This window comes from Prionailurus viverrinus, chromosome C1 (genome assembly GCF_022837055.1).
Source record: "Prionailurus viverrinus isolate Anna chromosome C1, UM_Priviv_1.0, whole genome shotgun sequence".
In the NCBI taxonomy this organism is placed as follows: Eukaryota; Metazoa; Chordata; class Mammalia; order Carnivora; family Felidae; genus Prionailurus; species Prionailurus viverrinus.
In genome coordinates, this window is record NC_062568.1 from 132009639 (window position 1) to 132036699 (window position 27061).

Sequence of the window (27061 nt, forward strand, 5' to 3'; positions counted from 1 at the left end):
TAGGGAGTGAGAGGTATTGAGTGTCACAGGTTTTTGGCAAACAGCATGTGGAGCTCAAACTCTGAGGTTTTGGAAGTGTACCACTTTCTCCAGAGCTGAGCTATGGCTCCCACTCTTGGGGAGAAGGAGGGCACTGGCCCTGAAGTACATAGTGTAGTGTAGGAATCTCCTGAGTCACACTGGGAGAGAACATTCCCCTTCTGGAATACATTTGGAAGAGAGTATAATGCCTCTCCAAGGACAAAAGACCCTGCAGGCACCAGCAAAAGGCCTTTCATTGGCAGGGGACAGAGATACAGAGGGCAGAAACCTGGTTGCTCCCTTTTTCAGTGCCTCACTATAGATTCCATGAACCTTTCAAGTGGAGGACTGTTTTTCTGGGACAAAGGACATAAGAAACAGCACAGAAAAGTCTCTAATAATGGGAGGGGGCAGGTCTGCCAGGTCCACTAAGATTTCAAGGTTTGAATCCTACCAGAGTGCTGAAGATAAAACTTAGGGGAACTGTGGTACAGGGTGGACTGGCAACCCTACTTTTCTGTGAAGTCTTCCAGAACAGCAAGGGGTGTGAGATCCCATTTTCCTCCTCAATACTAACATGGTGGGACTTCAGAAAGCAACACAGAGGCCCCCAGTGGAGGTGGGACCTGCTTACACCAAACCCACACGCTGTGCCTGGCAACTGCATATTTACTGGGGCAGGACTGACTGAGCCAGTACAATGGGTGTCTCCTCCAGAAGACCAGAAATGGCAGCACACTGCATGCACCAAGCATACTGATCGTAGAATGCTTCAAAGTGTCACATGCAGTTCTGGTGTGAATAGGACTGGGCTTTTATTCTTCTTTCTTCTTCCTCCTTCCTCATTCCTTTCTCCTCCTCCTCCATTCACTCCTCCTCCTCCTCTTCCTCCTTCTTTTACTTTGGAATAGGATTATAGTTTTTTGTTAGTTTTTACATTTCATTTTCGCTCTTTTTTCTAAGACCAGGTTTCTTTTTTCTTTTCTTTTTCTTTTTTTTTTCCTTTTTCTTCCTTTTTTTTTCTTTGGAATAAGGCTTATAGTTGCTTGATTGTTTGGGTTTTTGTTATTGTTCCTTTCCCTTTCCTCTCTCTCTCTCTCTCTCTCACTCTCTTTTGATCAGGCTTTCTTTTTCCTTTATTTCCAGGCATACTTTAAAAACAAATAAAAGCTAACCTAGTTAAAGGCTCAAATATTTCCCACTGCAAGCAAGGAGAAAATCTGCAGAGTACTGATCAGTGAGAAAGAGCAGCCAAAACACAACAGCAGAGTGCACACAGCATGCAGGGATTCTCCTCAAAAGAAAAGTCAAGAAGAAATCATAGCCAGAAACTTGTTCAAAACAGATATAAGCAATATATCTGAATAAAAATTTAGAGCAACAATTTCGAACTGCTATCTGGGCTTTAAAAAAGTATATAAGAAACCAGAGAACCCCTTGTTGAGTGGATCAAAGACCTAAACCCTAGTCAGGCTGAAATAAAATATCCCATAACTGAAATGCAAAACTGACTGGATACATCACAACAAGGACTGAAGAAGCAGAGGAGAGAATAGGTGATATAGAAAATAAAATTATGGAAAATAATGAAGCTGAAAAAATGAGGGAAAGGAAACTATTAGATAATGAAACTAGACTTAGGGAACTCAGCCTTCCATAAAGTGAAACAATGTCGATATCATAGGAGTCTCAGAGAAGAAGAGTGGGAAAAAGGGGCAGAAGGTTTATTTGAACAAATTAAAGCTGAGAACTTCCCTAATCTGGGGAAAGAAACAGACATTCAAGTCTAAGAGGCACAGAGAACTCCCCTCAAAATGAACAAAAATAGGTCAACACTACAACATATCATAATGAAACTTGCCAAACACAAAGAATTCTGAAAGTGCCTAGGGACAAAAGTCCTTAGCCTACAAGGGTAGACACATAAGGTTAGCAGCAGACCTGTCCACTGAAACTTGGTAGGCCAGAAGGGAGTGGCAGGAAATAATCAATGTGCTGAATGGGGAAAAATATGCAGCCAAGAATTCTTTATCCAGCAAGGCTGTCATTCAGAGTAGAAGGAGAGATAAAGGGTTTCCCAGAGAAATAAAAACTAAAGGAGTTCGTGACCACTAAGCCAGCCCTGCAAAAATGTAAGGGGTACTCTTTAACGGAGGGAAAAAAAGAAGGCCAAAGCAGCAAAGACTACAAAGGACCAGAGAACATCACCAGAAACACCAACTTTACGAAAAACACAAAGTCACTAAATTCATATCTTTCAGTAATCACTCTGAATGTAAACAGACTAAATGCTCCAATCAAAAGACATAGGGAATCAAAATGCCGAAAAAGCAAGATCCATGGATATGCTGCCTACGAGAGATTCATTTTAGACATAAGACACCTGCAGACTGACAATGAGGGATGGAGAACTATCTATCATGCTAATGGATATCAAAAGAAAGCTGGAGTAGCCACACTTATTTCAGACAAACTAGATTTTACACCAAAGACTGTAACAAGAGATGCAGAACATTATATTATAATTAAGTGGTCTAGTCATTAATAATATCTAACAATTGTAAATACTTATGCCCCCAACTTGAAAGAAACTAATATATACATCAGTTAACAAACATAAAGAAACTCATTGATAAGAATACCATAACAGTCAGAGACTTTAATACACCACTTACAACAATGGAAAGATCATCTAAGCAAAAAATCACCAAGGAAACAATGGCTTTGAATGACACAATGGACCGGATGGACTTAACAGATATATGCAGAACACATTATCCTAAGCAGCAGGATATACATTCTTCTTAAGTGCACATGGAACATTCTCCAGAATAGATCGCATACTGGGTCATAAATCAGCCCTCAACAGGTACAAAAATATCGAGATCATACCGTGCATATTTTTGGATCGTAATGCTTGAAGTCAACAACGAGAAAAAATTTGGAAACCCTCAAATACATGGAGGTTAAGCCAGGAAATTAAAGACGACATTAAAAAAATACATGGAAGCAAATGAAAATAAAAACAGGACAGTCTAAACTCTTTGGAATGCAGCAAAGGCAGTCCTAAGAGGCAAGTATATTGCATCTCAGGCCTATCTGAAGCAGGAAAGGTCCCAAATACACAACCTAATCTTACACCTAAAGGAGCTAGAAAAGGAGCAGTAAAAAAAAGCCTAAAGCTAGCAAAAGGGAAATAATAAAGACTAGAGCAGAAATAAATGATAGGAAAACAAAAACCAAAACGAGTAGAACAGATTAATGAAACTAAGAGCTGGTTCTTTGAAATAATAAACAAAATTGATAAACCCCTAGTCAGACTTCTCAAAAAGAAAAAGGAGAGGACCAAAATAGATAAAATCATGTAGGAAAAAGGAGAGATCACAACCAACACCACAGAAATACAATTATAAGAGAATAGTATAAAAAATTCTATGCCAACAAATTGGACAATCTGGAAGAAATGGACAAATTCCTAGAAACTCATGCACTACCAAAACTGAAACAGGAATAAATAGAAAATTGGCACAGATCCATGATCACTAAAAAAAAAAAAAAAAAATCAGTAATCAAAAGTCTGCCTAGAAACAAGAGTACTGAGCCAGATGGCTTTCCAGAGGAATTCTACCAGACAAATAAAGAAGAGTTAATACCTATTCTTCTCAAATTGTTGGGAAAAAAAAAAAAGAAATGGAAGGAAAATCTCCAAACTCATTCTATGAAAACATCATTACCTTGATTCAAAAACCAGACAAGACCCCACTAAAAATGAAAATTATACGCCAATATCCCTGATGAACATAAATGTAAAAATTCTCAACAAGATACAAACAAATCAAAATCAACACTACATTAAAGAATTATTCACATGATCAAGCGGGATTTATTCCTGGGCAGCAGGACTGGATTAATATTTGCAAATCAATCAATGTGATACACCACATTAACAAAAGAAAGGATAAGGACTATATGATACTCTTAATAGGTGCAGAAGAAGCATCTGACAAGCATCCATGCTTGATAAAAAACCCTCAACAAGGTAGGGATAGATGGAACATACCTCAAAATCACAAAGGCCATATAATAAGACTCACAGCAAGTATCATCACAATTGGGAAAAACTGAGAGCCTTTCCCATATGATCAGAAGCAAGACAAGGATGTCTACTCTCACCACGACTATTTAACATAGTACTGGAAGTCCTAGCCACAGCAATCAGACAACCAAAAGGAAAAAAAGGCATAAATTGTCAAGGAACAAGTCAAATTTCCTATTTGCAGATGACATGATACTCTATGTACAAAACTCGAAGACTACACCAAAAAGTTGCTAGAATGAATATGTGAGTTCAGAAAAGTTGCATGATATAGAATTAATGTGCATAAACCTGTTGCATTTCTATACACCAATAATGAAGCAGCAGAAAAAGAAATCAAGGAATCGATTACACTTATTATTGCACCAAAAACAGATACCTAGCAATAAATCTAACCAAAGAGGCAAAAGATCTGTACTCTGAAAACTATAGAACACTTATGAAAGAAATTGAAGAGGACACAAAGAAATGGAAAAGCATTCATAGATTGGAAGAAGAAACATTGCTAAAATGCCTACACTAACCAAAGTAATCTACACATTCAACGCAATCCCTGTGAAAATAATACCAGCATTTTTTCACAAAGCTAGAATAAACAATTCTAAAATTTTTATTTAACCACAAAAAAACCCCAAATAGGCAAAGCAATCCTGGAAAAGAAAAAAAAAATGGAGGCATCACAATTCTGAATTTCAAGCTGTATTAAAGAGCTGTAATCATCAAGACAGTATGGTACTGGCACAAAAACAGACACATAGATCATGGAACAGAATAGAAAACCCAGAAACGGACCCACAAGTATATGGTCAACTAATCTTCAACAACGCAGGAAGGAATATCTAATGGCAAAAAGAGTTTCTTCAACAAATGGTGTTGGGGAAATTGGACAATGACATGCAGAAGAATGAACCTGGACCACTTTCTTACACCATACACAAAAATAAATTCAAAATGGATGAAAGACCTAAAGGTGAGACAGGAAACCATCAAAATCCGAGAGGAGAACATGGGCAGCAACCTCTCTGAGCTTGGCTGTAGCAAATTCTTACTAGACATGTTGCCTGAGGCAAGGGAAACAAAAGCGACAATAAACTATTGGGACTTCATCAAGATAAAAAGCTTCTGCACAGCAAAGGAAACAATAAACATAACTAAAAGGCAGCATACAGAATGGGAAAATATATTTACAAATGACATATTTGATAAAGGGTTAACATCCAAAATCTATAAAGAACTTATCAAACTCAACACCCCAAAACCAAATAATTCAGATAAGAAATGTCATGAATAGACATTTTTGCAAAGAAGACCTACAGTGGCTAACAGACACATGAAAAGATGCTCAACATCACTCATCATCAGGAAAATACAAATCAAACCATGATGAGATACCACCTTAAACCCATCAGAATGGCTAAAATTAACAACACAGGAAACAGATGTTGGTGAGGATGTGGAGAAAGGACACTTCTTGCACTTTTGGTGGGAATGCAAACTGGTGCAGCCACTCTGGAAAACAGTAGGGAGGTTCCTCAAAAAGTTAAAAATAGAACTGCCCTATGATCCAGCAACTGCACTACTATTTACCCAAAAGATACAAAATACTGATTAGAAGGGGCATGTGCACCCCAATGTGTAGAGCAGCATTATCAACAGTAATCAAACTATGGAAAGAGCCCAAATGTCCACTGACTGAGGAATGGGTAAAGAAGAAGTGGTGTGTGTGTATAATGGAATATTATTCAGCCATCAAAAAGAATGAAATTTTGTCATTTGCAAGGACGTGGATGGAGTGAGAATATACTATACTAAATGAAATAAGTCAATTAGAGAAAGAAAAATACCATATGATTTCATTCATGTGGATTTTAAGAAACCAAACAGATGAACATATTGGAAGAGGGGGAAAAGAGAGAAGAAAGGGAAACAAACCACAAAAGACACTAGTGATAGAGAACAAACTGAGTGTTGATGGAGAGAGGTGTTTGGGAGATAGGCTAGAGGGGTGAGGGATATTAAGGAGGGTACATGTGATGAGTACTGGGTGTTGTGTGTAAGTGAAGAATCAATGAATCCTACTCCTGAAACTCGTATGGCACTATATGTTAACTATACATTTTTTTTTAAGTCTATTTTGTCTGATACAAGTATTGCAACTCTGGCTTTTTTCTTTCTTCCTATTTACGTGGAATATCTTTTTCTCTTCCTTCAATTTCAGTCTATATGTGTCTTTAGGTCACAAGTCAGTCTCTTATAGGTAGCATATAAATGGGTCTTGGTTTTTTTAATCCAATCTGTCATCCTCTATTTTGTGATTAGACCACTGATATTTAAAGTAATTATTGATAGGTATGTTTTTATTGCCACATCTGTCATTGTTTTCTGCTTGTTTTTGTTGTTCATCTCTATTCCTTTCTTTTGCTATTCTCTTATTATTCGATGGCCTTTTTTAGTGTTATATTTGTATTCCCTTCTCTTTATTGTTTGTATATCTATTATGGATTTTTGGATTTTGCTCACCATGAGGTTCATATATAACATCCTAAATATATAGCTGTCTGTATTGACAGTCATTGAGTTTCAAACACATTCTAAAAGAACTTTTTATTTTCCCCTCCACATTATATATATATATGTTGTCATATTTTACATATTTGTATTTTTTTAGTCCCCTTAAGTAACTTTTTAGATACAATTGCTTTTACTGCTTTTTCTTTTAACCTTCATACTAGCTTTATAAGTGCTACACTACCTTTCCTGTGTGTTTTCTTATACTTGTGACATTTTTTCCTTTCCTAATTTTCTTATTTCTAATTATGGCCTTTTCTTTTCTATTTTAGGAAGTTCCTTTAATATTTCTTGCAATAATGGTTTAGTGATAATAAACTCCTTTAACTTTTTTTGTCTGGGAAACTCTTCAACTCATCTTTAATTCTGAATGATAACCTTACCAGGTAGAATATTCTTGCTTTTAGTTTTTCCTACAGCACTTTGAAAATACCACAGAACTCTCTTCTGGGCTGCAGTTTCTACTGAAAAATCAGATTATTTTTCATGAGATTCCCTTGTATGTAACTAGTTGCTTCTCTCTTGCTCCTTTAAAAACTCTGTTTAATCTTTGACATTTTAATGATTATGTGGTATGTGGACCTTCTTGAGTTCATCTTGTTTGGAGCTTTCTGTGTTTTCTGAGCCTGGATATGTGTTTCCTTCCCCAGATTAGAGTTTTCAGTTATTATTTCTTCAAGTAAGTTTTCTGCCCCTTTCTCTTTTCTCCTTCTGGGATCTCTATAATGTGAATGTTTGCTTGATTGATATTGTCCAAGAGATCCCTTATTTTATTCTCATTTAAAAAAAATTCTTCTTTTTGCTGTTCAGATTGGGTGCTTCCCATTATCTTGTTTTCCATATCGTTGATCCAAGGTTCTGCATTTCCTAACATACTATAGATCTTTTCTAGTGTATTTTTAATTTTGGTTATTGTATTCTTCAACTCTGATAGTTTTTTCTCTTTGTTGAAGTTCATCCACTTTTCTCTCCAGTCTGGTGAGCATCTATATGACCATTACTTTGAACTATTTATCAGGTAGATTGCTTATCTTAGTTTTGTCTGGTTCTTTTTTTTTTTTCCTGAGTTCTTATTCTTTCATTTGCATATCTTATTCTTTCATAGAGCATAGTTCTCTACCCATTTTGCTTGACTTTGTGTTTGTTTCTATGAATTATGTGGAACAGCTATGTCTCCTAAGCTTGAAGGAATGATCCTGTGTATGGTCGTCCCTTGAGTAGACTATATGTGCCTGGTGACTTTGGGGAGATGTGGCTGACATGGGTTGGGTGTCCTAGGGCACTCTGTGCTGGAGTTTTCCTGGTGGAATGGCTGCAGCTGAAGCAGGCATGGGTTGTGGCACTCTCTATGCAGGGGACACACTGGCAGGACAGCTGAAGCTGAATTGGGTACAAGATGAGGGAGGGATCCTGTGGCTCTTCATACAGAGGGGGCCCTAGAAGGACAACTGAAGGTTAAGGGGACATGGGCTGGGGTGCTCCTAAGGCTTTCTGTGAAGAAAGCAACCTGGGAGGACAGCTGAAGCTTAATTGGGTACAAGACAGGGCTCCCTGAGGCCACAGAGCCCCTATTTAAATATTCACAATTTCTATCTATAGGGAAGATTAAAATCTTCAGCATGAAAGCAGAAACTTACCAACTTTCCTAGACTTATCTCTCACTACTCCCCACCTCTCATACTGTTTCAATACTGCACTATTCACATACGTGGAAAATAGCATGTCTTTGCATTACTCTGTGCCTCTGCACAAATCTTTCATCATACCTAGGATTCCTTCTTTATTCATTTCTCCTGGCAAATGCTTACTTACCCTTTAATTCTCTAGTCAAATGTCACATCCCTTGTGACATTAACTTATCTTTCCCATGTGTTCTCATAGCACAATTATATATACATCTCTATTATAACCATGGCAATATGGTTGTTTCTTCTTCATTAGAGTGTGGGTCATTTTTGTAATTTTTGCTTAAATAGAACAAATCTGGCATGTGCAGTGATAGAGATAAACAGTTGGTTAGGAGAGACAAAATACAAGTATGGGCTGAGAAATCAGGTAAGGATTTCAGTAGTACAATTCAGTTTTAAGAATAAATACAAGTCAGGGAGTCTGGCTGGCTCAGTCAGCAGAGCATGTGACTCTTGATTTCAGAGTCATCAGTCTGAGCCCCACATTGGGCATAGAGATTACTTTAAAAAATAAACACAAGTCCAGGCTAGGAACAAAGAAAGTTAGAATATCATGACAGGACAAATGTGTACCAAAAGTGAAGTTATGTTAAATGATCTCTCAGTATTTGCTGGAGGCAAAGTTGGAAATATGCAGAAAAAGAGAATTGACCTTGATCCATAAAATGATTAAAAGATGTTGCAAAGGACTCAGATAAGTTGAGCTATTATTTAAAGGTGTATGATTTTGTTCAACTATACTTGGTGAATTGAGCAATTTAGATTTTGATATGGATATGAACTGGGATTTGGGCAGGTATGGCATAAGTAGACAAGTATAAGGAAAATGAAGATTTTAGTGAGAGCAGTTCAGATGACAGTTCTTGGTTTCAGATGAGGTAGAACTGGGAAGAATCAAGGCACACAGGCTGTTTTCAAAAATCACATATACAGGGACTAAGAAATTAAAAGTTGCAATTTATGGATCTAATAGATATTTATTAAGCATTTACTATGTGCCAAATACTATTTCAGGTACTGGAGATACAGCAGATTTTTAAAAAGACAACAATCCCAAGATATTTGTTGAAGTTCAAATTTTCAGAGGTAAAGTAGTTTTGCAGATTTAAAGATCAGACATGTCATGGGAAGGGATGACTGAAATGTTGTGGTCTGACTCACTAGAGTCTAAGGGAGCAAGAAACTCTAAGGAAAATATATTCCATACGTTATAAACATGGATAGGAAATCAATCAGGACAAGTCAGCACTTGGGAGGTAAGAAAAAAAGCCAGGTGCCAAGTCTTCAATGAATGTGAAGGAGTTAACAGGAGGCTGCTACACTGTAGAGATGGAAACAGGCAGAAGGCACAGTGAGATGCAAAAGTTTCATTAGAGTAGTCATGTTTACTTGAAAGTAGAACATGGAGAGAAGTGGAGGTTGAGAGAAAAGAGCATGCCCTACCTTCTGGCCCTGTGGAATACATGTAAAATGAGAAGAATCAGGTTTTAATTAAGGAAGTGGAAAAAGCATTATATGGACTCTCTGAGGCTTGTTGACCATGGATTGAGGAGTGAAGTGAGGGTTCGCACTGAAAAGAGCAAGCGCAGAAAACTATGAGGATGAGTGTATTGCAAACGATAAATGACATGAGGACTTTCACTTTGGGCAGTGTTCAAAGGATGGCCCTAGCAGACTCAAGTGTTTCAAAAAGCATAGGTACAATAGGTTGAGTTCAGGTGCTAGACAGAGACTTCCTAAGTTAGATTTCTAGCTTTACCACTTGTATATAAACTCTATATGACTTTGGAAATTATATACATTATGTAGAGCTTACACAGAGCAATTCTTATTAGCTATTATTAGTGTTCTGAAGCCTGAGGAAGTTGTGGGAGGTTAGACGAAGATAGTCACAGGCCTGTTTTATAACTGGTATAGGCTGAGGCCCTAGAAAACAAAGGTCTGATCAATGTCAACAGACACTGAAATCAATCTAAGGTCCCTGGTGGAAATGGAGGCAAGGGTCTTGAGAAACTCACAGAAGACTTGAGGCCTCAGTACACTGATGTCAGTAAAAACAGAAATAGCCAGCTTCAAAACTTAGTGGCAAAGAATCCCATCACCTGGACTCTTAACACACTCTCACTGAAAAGTGAGCCTAGTTTTGGGTTTATTTGCCCCATCACCTGCCTCTGAACTCTAGAGCCTGAGGTAGCACAGTGACAAGACAGGCTTAAAAGTATATGGGTTGAAACGATTCATATTTATGAAGGCATATGATAGTTATCATCAAGGTCTGTAGGCCGAGATGATGGTGGATTAGCATTTAAAACAGGGGCTCAGGCTTTGCCATTCACTATGTGATTTTGGCAGTAACATCTGATCCTCACTTTCTCTAATGTGGAAATTATTTACTTCACACTGCTACCATAGGAATCAAATGTACAAATGTATAAAAATCATTTCATATGTAAATGTTACTAGAAAATCTTTTTTGAATTCTGCCGATGATTTACTACAGGACCACAAATCTAGACCCATTGGACGTTAGAATTGTGTTTTCTGTCACCACTGCTCCAACATTTCCTAAATGTGTACTATTTCCTAAAATCCCCCATTATCTGAAAAGGGAAAACAGATGTTCTCATGCTTGACCTGTGGGAAAAAGATGGAGGACAGCTGAGAGAAAGTTCAGGCTATCTAGTGCAAAAATTCAGTTAGACCCTATGATAAAAAGATTTACATCCAAAGGACATAAAAAATGTTAATGTAATTGTGTCAGGGGTAAGAGTTATACAGATAAATAACCAAGATGGATAGATTCAATAAAGATCTTTTCATCTTTCTTTGAAGAGCTATCATACAGATAATTTGCTTTTTAGTTATGGTTGTATAGACAAATGAAAGAAATTTGTCTTCTTGTGGTGCTGTGAATCTAGCAGTTAGATTAGGTCCGTGGTTGGCTCTGACCATGTCTTTGTCACAGGTTCTTAAAGAATACATAACATTTTCTCCCTTCCCCCAAAGGAAGAAAGGGCAAGAAAAGGCTCACACTGATTTCAGATCTCCATGCAGTAAAGTGTTGATTGTTGTGCATAGATACAAAACTGGAAAAAGACACACCTAACCATGTTTGTATTCTTTCAGAAGTTCTGTTACATGTTGTATGACTGCTGCTTCTGTATCTTTATAAGCTGGATTTCCTGTCATTTGCTTGCTCAATGAATTTATAAGGAACCATGTACTTCAGCTCTCCAAACCCATCAGAAGACAAGATTCTAACTCTTGAAAAAACAAAAAATTCTTGTGCTAGCATATAGTACTTGTGTATATCATGTTCAGATTTAGAATTTAATAAAAAGTGAGATGGCAAATGAAAACAAAATTTGGATTAATTTTGCCAGTTATTATGCATTTACTAGGCCACATGTTAGACCAAGATGGTCTAACTTCTCCTTAGGTGAAACACTATTAAACTATTTACAACTAAATTACCTCTGTTCAGTATGAAGTCATTTAAAATATATATCAAAAGTTTGACAGTCTTTTGGAGTTTCTAAACTGGAATTTGGCCTGGATATCAACTCTATACACCATCCCAATTAGGAATAAAATAAATAATACAATAAATAAATAATAAAATAAATAAAAAAAAACAAAGAGAAAAAGATACTTGAGGCAGAGAGCATATAGTAGTAAGGAACCTCTCTACAGAGTTCCAGGTTAAGTATGGTAACTCAGTGATCAGAAAGAAAGCAAATGCTGGGGCACTTGGGTGGCTCAGTCGGTTAAGCCTCCAACTTTGGCTCAAGTCATCATCTTGCAGTTGTGTGTTCGAGTCCCGCATCAGGCTCTGTGCTGACAGCTCAGAGCCTGGGGCCTGCCTTAGATACTGCATTTTGCTCTCCCTCAAGGGTGAATACATGTTAAAAAAAGTAAAAGCAAGCAAATGCTAACACAAGTATTTCTGGCAATTCTCTTTATCATGAAGCTCAATATTCCCATAGACATCTTGTTTTGATTTCAAATAATTTTCATTAAACTCAATTACATACAGCTTTTGTATACAAAATAAGCCAGAGTAGATAGCAAATTCAGAGGCACAGGTGGTAAAGAAAAGTATGTTGAATTTTCAATCATTAAACTGGCTTTGAGTATGGTTGTAAACTCAAGAATATAATGCAAGTATAATTTTACTTGAACTAGTTACAAGATAAAGTATGGTTAACATACTTCTATTAGGAAATAATATTTAAATTTTCTGTGACTTCAATTCCTTTTTGATTAAAACACTTTTATTAAGGGGTATTTGTCTACACCAATTCTTTTGACTCAACAAAATTGGCATTTCAGATTTAAAACTTCTATATTACTTAAGAGTAGGGATTCTCAGAGTTCCTCAAACCAAATAGCAGTCTAAACAGCAAAGGAGAGTGAACCGATATTCCTGGATTATCATGATGCACAACCTAAAATGGTCCTTAAAGCATGGTGGCTAAAATACCATGGTTGCTCTGAAATTTCATTTTAAATCTTACGTTGTAATTTATAAGCTTTATATTTGCATTCTTCTAATGACAGAACATGATATGTCCATGTTTAATGGGAAAATATTTTTAATTACCATTTAAAAAGACAATCCAAAAACTTGCAGCATCCCATGGCTTTGTCTAATCCTTATTATATAGGAAAGCATGGGCATAGGGTTTAAACTGTCAGGATAATGCATTAGAGTAAGCGTCTTTTTAATTTATGGTATTCAACAAAAAATACTTTTGGAAGCCTTAACTTTGTATTCTCTAATTCAGTATCATTTTGTTTGAGATTCTTAGATGGAACGGTTTAAATAAACTCAGTTTTTGTGTGACTTTTTTAGAATCAGAAAAAAAAACTTCATATTTAAAAGAAGTATTTTTTAATAAGCAGGGTAAATTTACCAGTTTTGTCACATCAACCCTCTCTCCTCTCTCAAATCCATTTTACCAATAATTGTGTTTAAAAATCACTGGTCTTAGATTCCAAATGCTTTATTTACCATGGCCCATAATCTGGCCTCTTACTATCATAACGCGTTTCTCTACTTCTTGTGTCTCATAATCTACAAACTAGTCATGTTAAATTTATAATTTCTCTAGGGTGCCATAACCTTGATTCAAGTGTCTTTCTTTTAAACACACTATTTTGTCTTCAACCCTTCCCTTCCTCATTCCTCCCTCCAACCCAGCTCTTAAGTATAATTACCTCCAAGAATCCTTACCTGATAAAAGTTGAGTACGATATATATATGATAGCACCCAGTAGTTTCTCCATAAAACTCATTAAACTATGTAAGTGCTTATTTACTTATTTCACACCAGATTGAAAGCCCCATGATATGAAGGAACTGTGTTTTATGTGCTGTTTCACAGCATCTAAGATGGCACATGGTTAGCATGTAGTATTTGTTGAATGAAACAAATAAATGAATTCTCAAGAGGCAAAAAGATGTTAGCAGATAAAGTAGAAAATCCTTCTAAAATTGACTTATATTTCTAGTTGGTAGAAATCATAGTTTTGGGGGCTAGTATTTCATTTGAAAGCACAATACTGGATGTTTCATACTGACAATCTTTAAAACTGGAATCTCTCTTTTCAGGTGCTCTCCTGTAGTTAAAGATAAATAAATTCAGTTATTTAAAAACACACAAGTGGTAATAACCACAGAAACTTACATACATTGTGTTATTACTCACTGTAGTGTAAAGTAAAGAGCATGGGCTTTGAGGTTATAAAATATCTCCATTAGCTCAGAAAATTTTTTATAATCACAACACCTTAAAATTGGCCCTTTTGGTAATCTTTGTACCATAAGACATTCCCAAAGCTCTATTTCTACAGGAATTGGTATTTTATAAAGTGCTTGCATAAATTATCTTGGTTGGAACGAAAAATAACCCCCTGAAACAGAAAGAATATAGATGAGAAAATGGGCTCAGATAACTAACTGGCCTTGCTCAAGCTACCATGATCAGTAAATGGTGACACCCAACATCAAGTCCTGTTTTCCAATGTCTATCGTCTAATATTTTGCTATATACTGTCTTGTCATAATGTGAATTAGACTAGAAGCTCCTTGAAAGTAGATAGTTCTACTATAACATAGCATAAACATTTCCAGAAACTTCCACATCATGCAAAATCACAAAATAAAAACTACAGGGCTATGGGAAAAAATGGGTTTGGAGAACAATACTCAAAAACTTCATCAGAAACTTTGCCAGAAAAATGGCAGTTTTACATATGGTAAGTGATTAAAAAATATATACTGTTATAAATGGGACTTTATTTTGAAAAAGACTTTACATTGCTTTTGTTCAAGTGGGGATGGCAAGCAGTTTGGAGCTCGTGAGTTATTGTACAGTGTTGGTTACCTCAAATTGGACACAAAGTTGACACCAGATATGGGTTAAGTGTGGTACCTAATACATGTGGAGAACTGAGGTATCCAATAGATAGATATCTGAGGAGTGTACATAAACACATTTTGTGTAAATTTCTACACAGATGGTTTAGCTGGGTGCAGCTTTTTGTTTTCATCAATGTTTCCCATGATGAAATTGCACACATGTAAATGTGAAATTCACGTAATGCTTAAATTATTCCCTAACACTTATCAAATATGTTGGAAAGTTGTTATAGAACTGACTGTATTGTGGTTCTATTTATTTTTGAATTCCCTGTAATGCACATTGCAAGTGTCCAATAAATGTCTTTTGAATAAGAAGTCCAATGTAATATTTAGGGAAAAAACTTCCATAAATGGAATGCAAAAAGTCTTTCCCAAGCAATGGAAAAGAAAAACTATCAATAGGATGGAACTGTATTCCACATACATCCCCACAGTGAACATCTGAGGTAGATATTATCCCCACTTTACAGATGGGACAGTTAAGGCTTTTAAAGGTCTCACTGCTACTGGGTAGCAGAAGATAGCTTGAATACAGTTTAAATGAACATCAATGCCTACACCTTTCCCAGAATAATAAAATATAAATACCTCACATTATAAAATTCCAAACTTATGAGAGAACTACAGTAATGTTATTATCTCCCCTGGAGCTCTTTCACTTACATCTTTAAAAAATATAAGTAATTATGCCTTTGAACATACATGTTTTACTTTCTAGGTATCATGACTAAATGAACTGGAATCACCTTTTAGAATTTTACAAGTCTCCTTAAAAGAACTCTTTTAACAACAATTGACAAATTCCCCTCCACCAGAACTGAACAGTGATAAACACACCAATGCTTCCTTCGTGTTTCTGAAAGACTTCCTAGTGATTTGAATCATCTGGAATTGTTACGATCCCAAAAACTAAAAAAGCAAAATAAAATTAGTTTTAGGAGCAAAAGGAGTTTAAGCTGAACCAAAAATAGGAAAACATCTAAATATTACATACAATGCACTATCATTTGTCGTTCATTAATCAGAAAAAGGAGTAATGTTAATTGGTTGGTTATGGTTATAAAAATGAAAGTCACAGGAGCAAGAAGCTTAATCACAAAGAAGAGAGGAGGGATGAAAAATCAGAGAAATGAACAGTGTAAATGACAGCTAAAGCAGCAACAAGGTTTAGAGGCAGCAATAGGGGTGGTAAGCAGGAAATATTTAGCAAGACAGGACACTGGAGAAAACAGCTAGCCAAAAAACACTAAAAACTATACTAAGGGTAATAGTGCCCGAGGGCATGCTATGACAAAGCTAAATCTCTATTTGTACCACAGCTCTAACTATGGAGAGTACCAGCAATATCACTCAATGAGTGTTAGGTATTTCAACTATGAAACTGCTATCCAATTGGGAGTCGGGAAATGGATTGAAGAAGCATTCACTGAGTAGAAAAGCTGTCTATTTACTGAAATGACCCAAGGGCATCATTTTATTTTACCATTATTTTAATAGGGTCAACACTTAAAAGTGTTACTTTCTAATCATTTAAAATCAATTCACATGGAGTTTCTTTCCCTGTCCAGCTAAATTTGATGTTTAGTACTAAATTTAAAAATTATATTGATTTCTACTATTAGCTTTTATTAGCTATTAACTTGTACATTATAGTTTTAATTAGCAGGCCTCTATGTCTTTTAATTGTTAGGACACACTGGAGGACTGGACTGGGAACCCAAGGACCTGTATTCTAAGTACAGGTAAGTCAATATAAATATGTGGCTAAACGATTCATTTGACCTCATCTATAAGTTTGTATTTAAAACAAGGTTAGAAACCATATACATTTGTATCTCTACATATAGATATATGTATACTACATGTGTACTATATACGCACACACACACAGTCCTTTTCAGTTTTACAATTATTCCTTAGTGTTACTAACAATATCTTTCAGCAACTTAAAATACTAAAAATATTCAACAATTTTCACATCAGAAAAAAACCCACATATTTTAAGCTGATCTTTATGACTGAAAAAGTATATTCTAGAGTGCTTCTCAAACTTTAATGTCCAAATGGATCTCACCTGCCAATCTTGTCAAAATGTATTCAGCGGGTCAGGGACAGGGCCAGAGACAGTTTCTAATAAGCTCCCAGGTGATACTAATTGTTGCTGGTCTGGGGACTGCATTTTGAATGGCAAGGTTCTAGGATCTGAAGAAACTGTAATGCTGACTAGTGAGGCTAGCCCAGGTATTATAGACTAGCAACTATGACCAGGAATCAAACACTACACGGAAAATATACCAGAGAGTCTCATGATGATATAGATATGGGATTTGTAATAGTATGGAAGGTGAAAAGTTGTGGAGGAACAAGAAAGGCTAAGTTGGCAAATGAAGCTCAATGATGGGGGCTAGTCTTCTTTTGTTTGTACATTTGAAATGTTTCACAATAAAGAGTTAAAATTCCTGGACTAAAAAATCTTATATAACAACACTAATGCCAATTAAGGGAATGAAAACAAAGATGCCAAGTACTCTTTCCACTGAAACAGGAGGGAGGCAGGAAGCTGCAAGGGTTAGCTATAATGGGAAGCTAGAAAGGATGCATTTGTGTTTAAGACTCTTACACCTAATTTCAGCCTTTAAGATACTAACAATAGTTGTTTACTTTTTACATCTTTACATTAAGAGAAAGTTGAAACCCTAACAGCTTACTCAACATTTATTGAAAAAGAAGTGATTTAAAAGCCTTCAAAACTGGTTAAATGTCATGAGATTTTATAAGGGGAGTATCTGAATCTTAAAAAATTATAGTTTATGTGTTGGACAACAAAATATCATTCCAACATCATGAATAATGGGAGTATTTGCAGTATTTAGATAGAAAAATAAATTTAGGCTATAGAATACACAACAAATTCCCTTTGAAAAGCAACCACTGAATAAAAAAACACCACTAAATTCAAGGTAATGATTGAATTACCTTGTGTAATTGAATTATGTTGGGTAGGGACTAGATCAAGAAGAGGTAGTTCAATCTGTAATGTTTTATCTCAAATATTAAAATTATACATAAAGTATGGAAAATGTTGTCAAAAGAATCAAGTGCTAAGTGCATAGGTGTTCAATACATTTTGTCCATATTCTTCTGCAGATTTGAACACTTGTTTGTCCTTAATGTGAATAATCTGACACTTCAACATTTATGCTTTTATTTGCAAAACCTAAAATGAAAAAAAAAAACCTGAAAAGGTGTGTATTTAGGAGAATAAAGAACTGTAAATTTAAGATTTTTTTGATGGGGCGCCTGGGTGGCTCAAACAGCCAACTTCAGCTCAGGTCATGATCTCGCGGTTCATGGGTTTGAGCCCTGCATCAGGCTCTGTGCTGACAGCTCAAGAGCCTGGAGCCTTTGGTTTCTGTGTCTCCCTCTCTCTGCCCCTCCCCCACTTGCGTGTGTGTGCTCTCTCAAAAATATACATTTAAGAAAAATTTTTTCTAATTAACTGATACACAGATTCCAATACTGTGGCTTAAAATCAAGATTTTCTAGAAACATTTAACTACAATAGTATACAATGTATACTCAATTTCACTAAACAATACTCGGGATTCGTGAGATCAAGACCCCAGAGTTGGGCTTTGCACTGGAAGCACAGAGCCTGCTTGGGATTTTCTCTTCCTCTCTGCCCATCCCGTTCTCTCCCTCCCTCAAAATAAATAAGCTTTAAAAAATCCAAACCAAAACACTCAATACTATACCCTCTTTTCCTGAATGAGCAAACATGTTTTCAGATTTATGTTCTATTTAAAATATTAAATCAGTGAGGAAACTTTAAAGTCCTATGCTACTCATGAGAATATCCTTTCTTCCTTTCATAGCCTTTACGTGTTACAATTACCTCCACGTTTCACAGCAACGTTTAAAGTTGTACACATAAAAAAAAATGTTTTAAGCGGAGCCTATAATTATAAATACATATCACTGTTTTTTTTAATGTCCATTTATTTTTGCAAGAGAGAGGTGATGTGAATAGGGAATGAGAGAGAGAAGAGAATCCCAAAGATTCCACGCTGTCAGTGCAGCACCCAATGCAGTTCTCAAACTCAAACTGTGAGATCATGACCTGAGCTGAAATCAAGTTAGACGCTTAACCAAATGAGCAACCCAGGCACCCCTACATATCTATGTTCAATTACATAGATATTATTATAGTAATAATAATATTACTGGGATATTAAATAGTTCAAACAAAATACAAGGCGAATCATAATAAATCCAGTCTTTCATTTGGCTTTGGGATTTTGGGATGCATTATAGATTTCCATTCTCCATCCTTTTGTTTTACCAGGCTGACACTTAAAAAATAATTTTAGATCATTAAAAATACTTCCCTGTGGCAAAAAAAAAAAAGGCAGTAGGGTAAGATTTATTGTGGATAAAGTTTACTACTGGCAAATCTGGCAGTCCTAAAACTCTGGTGGTGTTACATTTTCTCCTATATAAGCAGTTTACCAATTACACAGTATTTCTGCTTTTGTTTGAACTTCACAATAACCCTGGTGAGGTGGGCAGAGCGGAATTACAGTCTCCACTTTATAAAGGCTACTGAGGCTTAGAAGGTAACTTGTCCCTCTAGAAACTATATGGTGATCCAAATAGAACTACAGGAACAAATTCAGTTTATTATAATTTGATTAGACTAACCTTAAATCTTAAACTGCCTCAAAAAAGCATCAGTTAATATATTCCTAACGTAACTAATAGAATGATTTGTTACCCTTCCTGGTTAAGTCAAACTATTCTTAGCGACTTTCAAATGCTAAATCCCATTTCTATCGTTAAATATAACATTAGATATACATATGAATCCATTCCTTTGAAACCCATTTCCAAATAAATATTAATGTCAAAACCAAGTTTTTCTAGCTCAGTTACAGAAAAAAATTCTCTTCCTAAATCTTCAAGGTAAGGCCTCTATGTTAACAAGCAGCTAAGTCTTAAGAACACTTCCCTGTTAGCCAGTTCGCTGTTAAAGACTGCAGCATATAGTGGTACTACTAGTGATGACGATGACTGGGGTTAATTTAATGTACCAAATTTTAAATATTCTAGAATGTCAAAATTACCACTTCACGGAGTTGGTGCTTTGGAAGGAAGCATGGATCACAGTGTACTCTTAAGAGACTGAAGAATCTGCCACTCCCTGGGTGGGAAGAACCTTGGTTGCTAGTCATGCCTGATCAGAGGTATTGTGAACTCCCCCAGCTCGGCAACTGGAGCAACCCAGTTCCTACGTGCATTTCAGGACTTCTCTTTCTTCTTCCAACTCAAACTTCTCTTCTCAAACCACAGAAAACTACTTGAAACGTGGCAAGTACTTACTATCAGCTGTTTCGACCACCACCCAATCAGAGAAACTTTGTTCAATTACTATTCATTAACCATGGTGTTGGTTTTTTAATACACTTTAGGCACATCTGTTGCTCAGAGTGCTTTGGTAACACAATCCTATTTTAGGAAGAAAAGACACGAAGGAGATCATCTAGCTTCTAAATAACCTCAATGTTGCTGACTCACATGTAACAATTATTTTTATTTACTATATTCTTATTTCTTGGAGAGGAGTGAATTGTTGTATTAATATAGCACATTTAAAGTTACCTCCTACTCCAACTGTTGTTTATTCTCCTAGTGCAGGAGTTTTGCATTAATTCTCAGTTACTTTATAACAAAACAAATCTATGCAACATGTATAACTCCAAAGTTACCTGACACCAACATACCTACTTTTTAAAAGTGGCCAAAAATATGCTGGGTAATACAAATAGCACCCTAACTGGACTCCTTTAAAAAGTGAAAATTGTAACATCACAAATTACCCTGAAGTTTTTAAATAACCGGGCAAAAGTAGACTATATGTTACTGTTTTTCCCAACAATATCTAGTACCTTTTGTTAAAATCTCACAAGGTAATCTAAAATTAGTAGGAAATCTTTAGCAGACACAAAAGATGAGAGATGAAACTGCAGCGAGAGAGCATGGCAAATCCAAAAGGTCTAGTAGTGCATAAATCTACTGGAAAAAAAACAACAACAACAAAAGAGATAGAGAGAATTAACAAGATACAATAATAAAAGTTATGTCTTTAAAGCAGATTATAACAGGGTGGGAAATGTTTAATATGTGTCCTCCTGAAAAGCAGTTACTATCTTTTAAATTAAAAAAAAAAAAAAAAACAGCTGGTATATTTTCACAGCATCTAGATTTATTTATGGTATAAAGCCATAGAATTGTAATATTATTACTCCTTTCCCACCCTGGCAGAGAATAAACATGAATTCAGAAGCACAGTGGAGTGAAAACAAAGAAGAGGAGAGAGAAAAGGCAGCAGAGAAAGACAGAAAAGGTGAATACAGAGCTACAGAAGTGTTTATTGAGCATGCTACAGAGGTAAGCAGAGTACACACAAAAGGAAATTAAACAACCATCAAACCTCCCAACTTTGTTAGAAAATTAATTTTTAATTGTGCCGCTTTCAAACTATACTGAATTTTACATTTCTAAAGATGTAAAAACTCAACTAATAGAAAATATACATGACCATTCTGTCTACATAGATAACAGAATCTATGAATCTTGAAACTAAGTACATCAATTTCAAAAAGTATTGGTCATTTAAACAGAATCAACAATTCAGATTGACAAGAACTGTTCAAATTAATTTGACCTGTAGATTCTGAGCCATGTTTTTATTAAAGTCAGATCTATTCCTAAATACAAAATATTTTGAAGATTTATTAAAACTGAATATTACAATGCAAGGTAAATTAAGACTAAAGGCACATAAACTTTGGTCCCACCTGGTTGTCAGTTTTAGAAAACTGCCACAAAATTAATCTTCCTGCAAATTTTCGCAGTACACTTTCTTTATCTTTGAAAAATACATGCACCAGTTCCTGAACTAGCTAGACCAGTCTGCACATGCTCAGAAATCCACAACCATATTCCAAATCTTAATTACAAACTAAGGATGGCAATATATATTTAAATGCACGTAAGTCATGTCAACTTCAAAAACATCTACGAAAAATATTCAGCCACAAACAAGACATTACTTAGTGCTGACATTTATATGATACGTCCCACAAGAGTGTGTACAAAAAGGTTAAGATTCCACAATGCTTTCCACATAGGGCTCAAACTTACAGAAATCACTTTGTTGTCTTAAGAAATTAATACTCTGCATCTTGTTAATTTTAACTAATGCCTACATTCATAACTGAATCTAGACCAGAATTGTGAGATACAAAAGGCCAATGTTTTTTTAAAGCAATAAAGCCTAAGGTAGTAAAAACTAAAAAATGCTGCTTTAATTCTCTCAGTATCATGTATCTTATTTGAGTAAATAGAAAGAAATGTGACAAGCCAATAATTCAAAATAAGTTCCAAGCAGGAGAAACAAAAACTTAACCTTTTTACACACCCCTGCCTAAACATATGGTAATTCCCATATAACAATGTGCCCTAGACAACCAATTCCTTTTTCCTAGTAAATGCACAATAGCAACACTAGTTTTCCTTTTTAAGGCACGTATGTCAACTAAGTTGAAAAAGGAAAGTATAATTAAACTAAAAATTTAAACAGACAAAAATAATGGCTTCCCTATAGAACAGATGAAATATAGCAGTTAACACTCTGCCTTTATGTATGCCATTTCATTTTATAACCAAGGAATGATAACAGCATGAAAAAAAAAAAAAGGAAACAAAAAAAAAATCAAACTCTGGTCCCCACTTTTCTGAACAGTCAATAGGTGATGACACCAAACAATGTGATACACCCTCCATCTTCACCTCCCCCTTTTTAAATTGTTGACTTGGAGAAAGACACTCTCAGATGATGGTTTTCACCAAGGTTATAATTATGAAGATCAATCAAGGCCTGGATAGCTTCTTCCACTGTTGCCATCTGAAGAAGAGCCATTTTGTGATCTCTTCTGAAACAAAATTATAAAATTAGATACTTCATAAAAATTAGGAAGGGCTTAAATACTTGAATTTTTGCCCACTACAGAATCAAAAATTTCCATAAACAAAAAGAATAAAAACTACTTGAAGAAAAATTTTAACTTCTATCAAGTCACTAATTTAAAGATAAGAAAGCTTGCTTACTGAAAAAACTTAAATGCTTTCACAGTGCCCCCAGTGTTAGCAAACAGTGTTCGTAGATCCTCTTCTGCTACTGAAGGACTAGGAAAATTGGATGGAAAAAAGTAAAGATTAATAATAATTTTCAAATTTTATTTCTAAAATGTATACCCATTTAAAAATCTCCAGCTGTAATACTTACGGGATATTGGATAGGTGTAGGGTTGCAGAAGGAGGAAAAATGTTCTGAAAATTTTTGGATCCAGGTTTCTTAAAACGATGCAATGGGGAATTACCAAAATCCTTTGTTAGCCCTTGATCATCAAGTCCCTCTCGAGGTAGTTGTACAGTCTGATGTTTAGACAGAGTAACACGAATAATTTTGCCATACATTTTCTGTCCATTAAGATGGTTCATGGCTATAAAAAGAAAAAAAAATGCCTATTAAAAAACAATATTAACAAAGTTCAAAACAAAAGAATTCTTTTGGAATAGCTGAAATAACTGAATTCCATGATTTTTAAATAATTTTTTAGGGGCGCCTGGGTGGCGCAGTCGGTTAAGCGTCCGACTTCAGCCAGGTCACGATCTCGCCGTCCGTGAGTTCGAGCCCCGCGTCAGGCTCTGGGCTGATGGCTCAGAGCCTGGAGCCTGTTTCCGATTCTGTGTCTCCCTCTCTCTCTCTGCCCCTCCCCCGTTCATGCTCTGTCTCTCTCTGTCCCAAAAATAAATTAAAAAAAAAATAATTTTTTTTTTTTTTTTTTTTGGTTAAGCTTATTTATGTTGAGAGAGAACATGAAAGGGTGAGGGGCAAAGAGAGGCTGGCTCCATGCTGACAGTGAGGGGCTGGGACTCACGAACCGTGAGATCACAACCTGAATCAAAACCAAGACTTGGACACTTAACCTACTGAGCCACCTAGGCGCCCCATGATTTTTAAATAAATCTTGAGTTTTCAACAGTCACTGGTGACAAGATGATTTAAATTTATTTGCCCTAGACCATTTTGGCAAAAAAGCCAGCCTCTTTCACAGAATGCAAATCCTCATTATGAATCTTCTCTTCCTTGTCAATCCTGATAAATCATATACTTAGATGCCACAGAAAGAAAATCAGTACTCATCTGTAACAACTTCTCTCTCCTGCCCCATAACCTAACTGCCAAGTCCCACGATAATCTTTTCTTCCTAATTATCTCTCAATTCTCTACTTTTCACGGTCACAATTTTTTGATCTGCTAACTCTGTCTCCCAATTTGTCTTCCTGTTGGGATTTTTCCCTACTTTTTTCAAATGCATCCTATTACACAGAGGAGCTGGATGACCTCTATAAATTGCAAATCTCATGTTATTACATGCTTAAAATCCTTAGGGTCAGACTAGGAAAGGTATAAAGCCATGTTGAAGAAATGAATTTGGACTATATCCTGATCTCCCCAGAGTCTCTGAACATATTTATTGATGATATACAAAACCAATTACTTTGTTAGTGCTGAGAATCAAGTGGTAAGACAAGAACCATCTCACCCCTCATGGAACTTACAGTATTTTAGTACTGTACTCTTTGAACTTTACCCTCCAGCTATACAAAACCCTATCTTCCTTGAAGTGCCAATTTTTCTTACCTTTTAGCCCTGTGTGCATGCTGTTCTAGCTACAATAATTTTTCATCTGGTCATTATCCCTCCTAGTCTTTCTCACTGTTCTTCTCTGGAAAGGTTCATATTCCCCATGCAGCACTCTTTTCTTCTTCAAAATTCATCACAATTTATTTTAATTATCTAACTACTCCTCCTTCCGACTGCAAAGGACATGAAGGTAGGAACCCTGGTCTCTATCCCAGCACACAGCACAGTGCCTAACACAGAACATTATTACATGCCTACTTTCTGCGGTAGCAGTTGGGTTATTTTTAAACTAAGTGAACTGGTCTGAGGTTACAGATAAGTTACATGTTTTATGTTTTACTCACTAGCCACAACAACTTACGACCATTTTATAAGTCATATACTTTAAACTGAAGGTCTGATTTGACTATTCCAAGTTTGTGTATTAACAGCAGAGACATAAAGGCAAGGTGGAAGAAAAGGGAAATGAGGACAAAATCCTACTCACAACAGTACGTACACAGTCTGACACCAGAGATATGCCCAATTTATTAAATCCAAGCATCTTTTCCTACTTACTCACATAGAATATAAACCAGTTAAACTAGTTAAATATAAAACAGTTCTGAAAAGGAAAATGCTGTAGAAGTGTTAAGGTACCATTCAGAAAAGATTCAAAAGTAAATTCTTATTTCACTTACAGCTTCCCTAATTTGTAAAAACAAGTTTACTCTTCCCAATTATTTTACTGTAGTGTTATGTATTTGTAATTTTCTTTAGATTTGCAACTGAGGCCAACAGAAAAACAAAAACAAAAAAAAATCTCAGGCCTGAATTCTTTCTCACTTGTTTTACTGCATTTCACATATACTTCTAAATTTTCACTTACAAAATCAACTGCATTATTCAGAGATGGTACATAAACTCCTTTTATAAAACTTATTTGATTTATAAAATATTTTCAAAGTTCTAGAATTCTATTGTTTTAAGTGAACAGTACTTTGCTTATGAAAAAGTGCTACTACATCATATAAGGCATGGGTTATAAGGAATGAATCTGGGAATGAAGTGGTATAAAGAAGTAGACTAAGGTTGTTATAAGAAAGCTATCTTTGTTCATCTTTGAAAAGTCATGAAAAGACGGCATAAACAGCTGAGCTTTGAGATACTGAAGAGCAGATATAAGAAAACAATAGGAAGTCCTAGGAATAGCACCTGCATCAAGAGGAGATGGATAATAGACTAATGGGATTAAAATAAAGCAAAATAACCAAAAAGCTATCTCTAGAAGTAGTCAGGTAATGAGAGAAGTATGTCGAGTCAGCTGACCTGACAAAAGAATATGAAGTGGATGAGGGCCGAAGTTGAGGGGTAGAATATCAGGGTTTTTAAGTATTCAAAAAAAAAAAAAAAAAGAAAAGAAAACCTTGTCAAATACTAAGGCATACATAATGATTAAGCAAAAAGCAGAAGAGTACTTGAATTACTAATTTAAGATGAATCAAGCTTAAATATTGGGACTCTGATATCTTGAAGCCTGTTACAAGAAATATGGCACAAATGGACAAAACAATCAATGAACGATAAAAGAGAAAAAAGCCAATGTCGCAGAGTGGCAATGGCACTTTGGGTTGAGTTTAATTTTCTACTTTTCTCTTAATCTCTGAAGAAGGTATTAATGAACAATGAGAAGATGGTTTAAAAAAAGTTTTATATATATATAATATATATATAGCGCCACAGGACAAGTTTATATGTGGAAATGGAGCTATGTCAACAATTATACCCTTTATAATTCAAAAAACTTAGGTGTGTTGCCTCTCTCGTTATTCCAAAAAATGAATCTTAACATCTACTTGTCTATTTTATTAATCTATTCAAAAACCCAGCTTCTAGCTTTTCTTTCTTTCAACTGTCTTCTACACCAGTGATTTCTAGTCTGGTCTTTATCTTCTTCTTTCCTTGGGTTTACACCATCATTCTTAAAGTTAACCTCCTGTCACAACACTGCTTTCACTGTACTACACATACCTAATTTTAGTATAGTAGTTTCATTATTTTAGTTTTAAGTATTCTAAATTCTTATTAAAGTAACTTCTTTGATCCATGAAATACTGGGAAATATAAGTGTATCTTTTTGTTATTAGCTCTAACTTGACTGTGCAACAGTGAATATGGTCTACATGATACTTCCTCTTTGCCTTATGGAGGGCTGCTTTAGTAAATGTTCCCTATGTACTTATTTTTTTTTTTTTCAACGTTTATTTATTTTTGGGACAGAGAGAGACACAGCATGAATGGGGGAGGGTCAGAGAGAGAGGGAGACACAGAATCGGAAACAGGCTCCAGGCTCTGAGCCATCAGCCCAGAGCCTGACGCGGGGCTCGAACTCACGGACGGCGAGATCGTGACCTGGCTGAAGTCGGACGCTTAACCGACTGCGCCACCCAGGCGCCCCATCCCTATGTACTTAAAAAGAATGTGTTACATGTATAATTCTACACGTGTCA

General features: G+C 35.7%; 1 protein-coding gene across 5 annotated transcripts in view; it reads right to left on the reverse strand.

The window, feature by feature from the left end:
• Nucleotides 1–21298: 21298 nt before the first annotated feature.
• PTBP2 (polypyrimidine tract binding protein 2) overlaps nt 21299–27061 on the reverse strand; it is an 82571-nt gene continuing 76808 nt past the window's right edge. For 3 of the 5 annotated variants that reach the window (XM_047869806.1, XM_047869803.1, XM_047869808.1), the window contains 3 exons: nt 23148–23364; nt 22970–23047; nt 21299–22794 (listed from right to left, as the gene is read on the reverse strand). In XM_047869806.1, the coding sequence (XP_047725762.1) occupies nt 22662–22794; nt 22970–23047; nt 23148–23364 (428 nt within the window). In that variant the 3' untranslated portion in view covers nt 21299–22661. The remainder of the gene's footprint in view (nt 22795–22969; nt 23048–23147; nt 23365–27061) is intronic. The other 2 variants (XM_047869807.1, XM_047869804.1) reach the window with 1 other exon arrangement.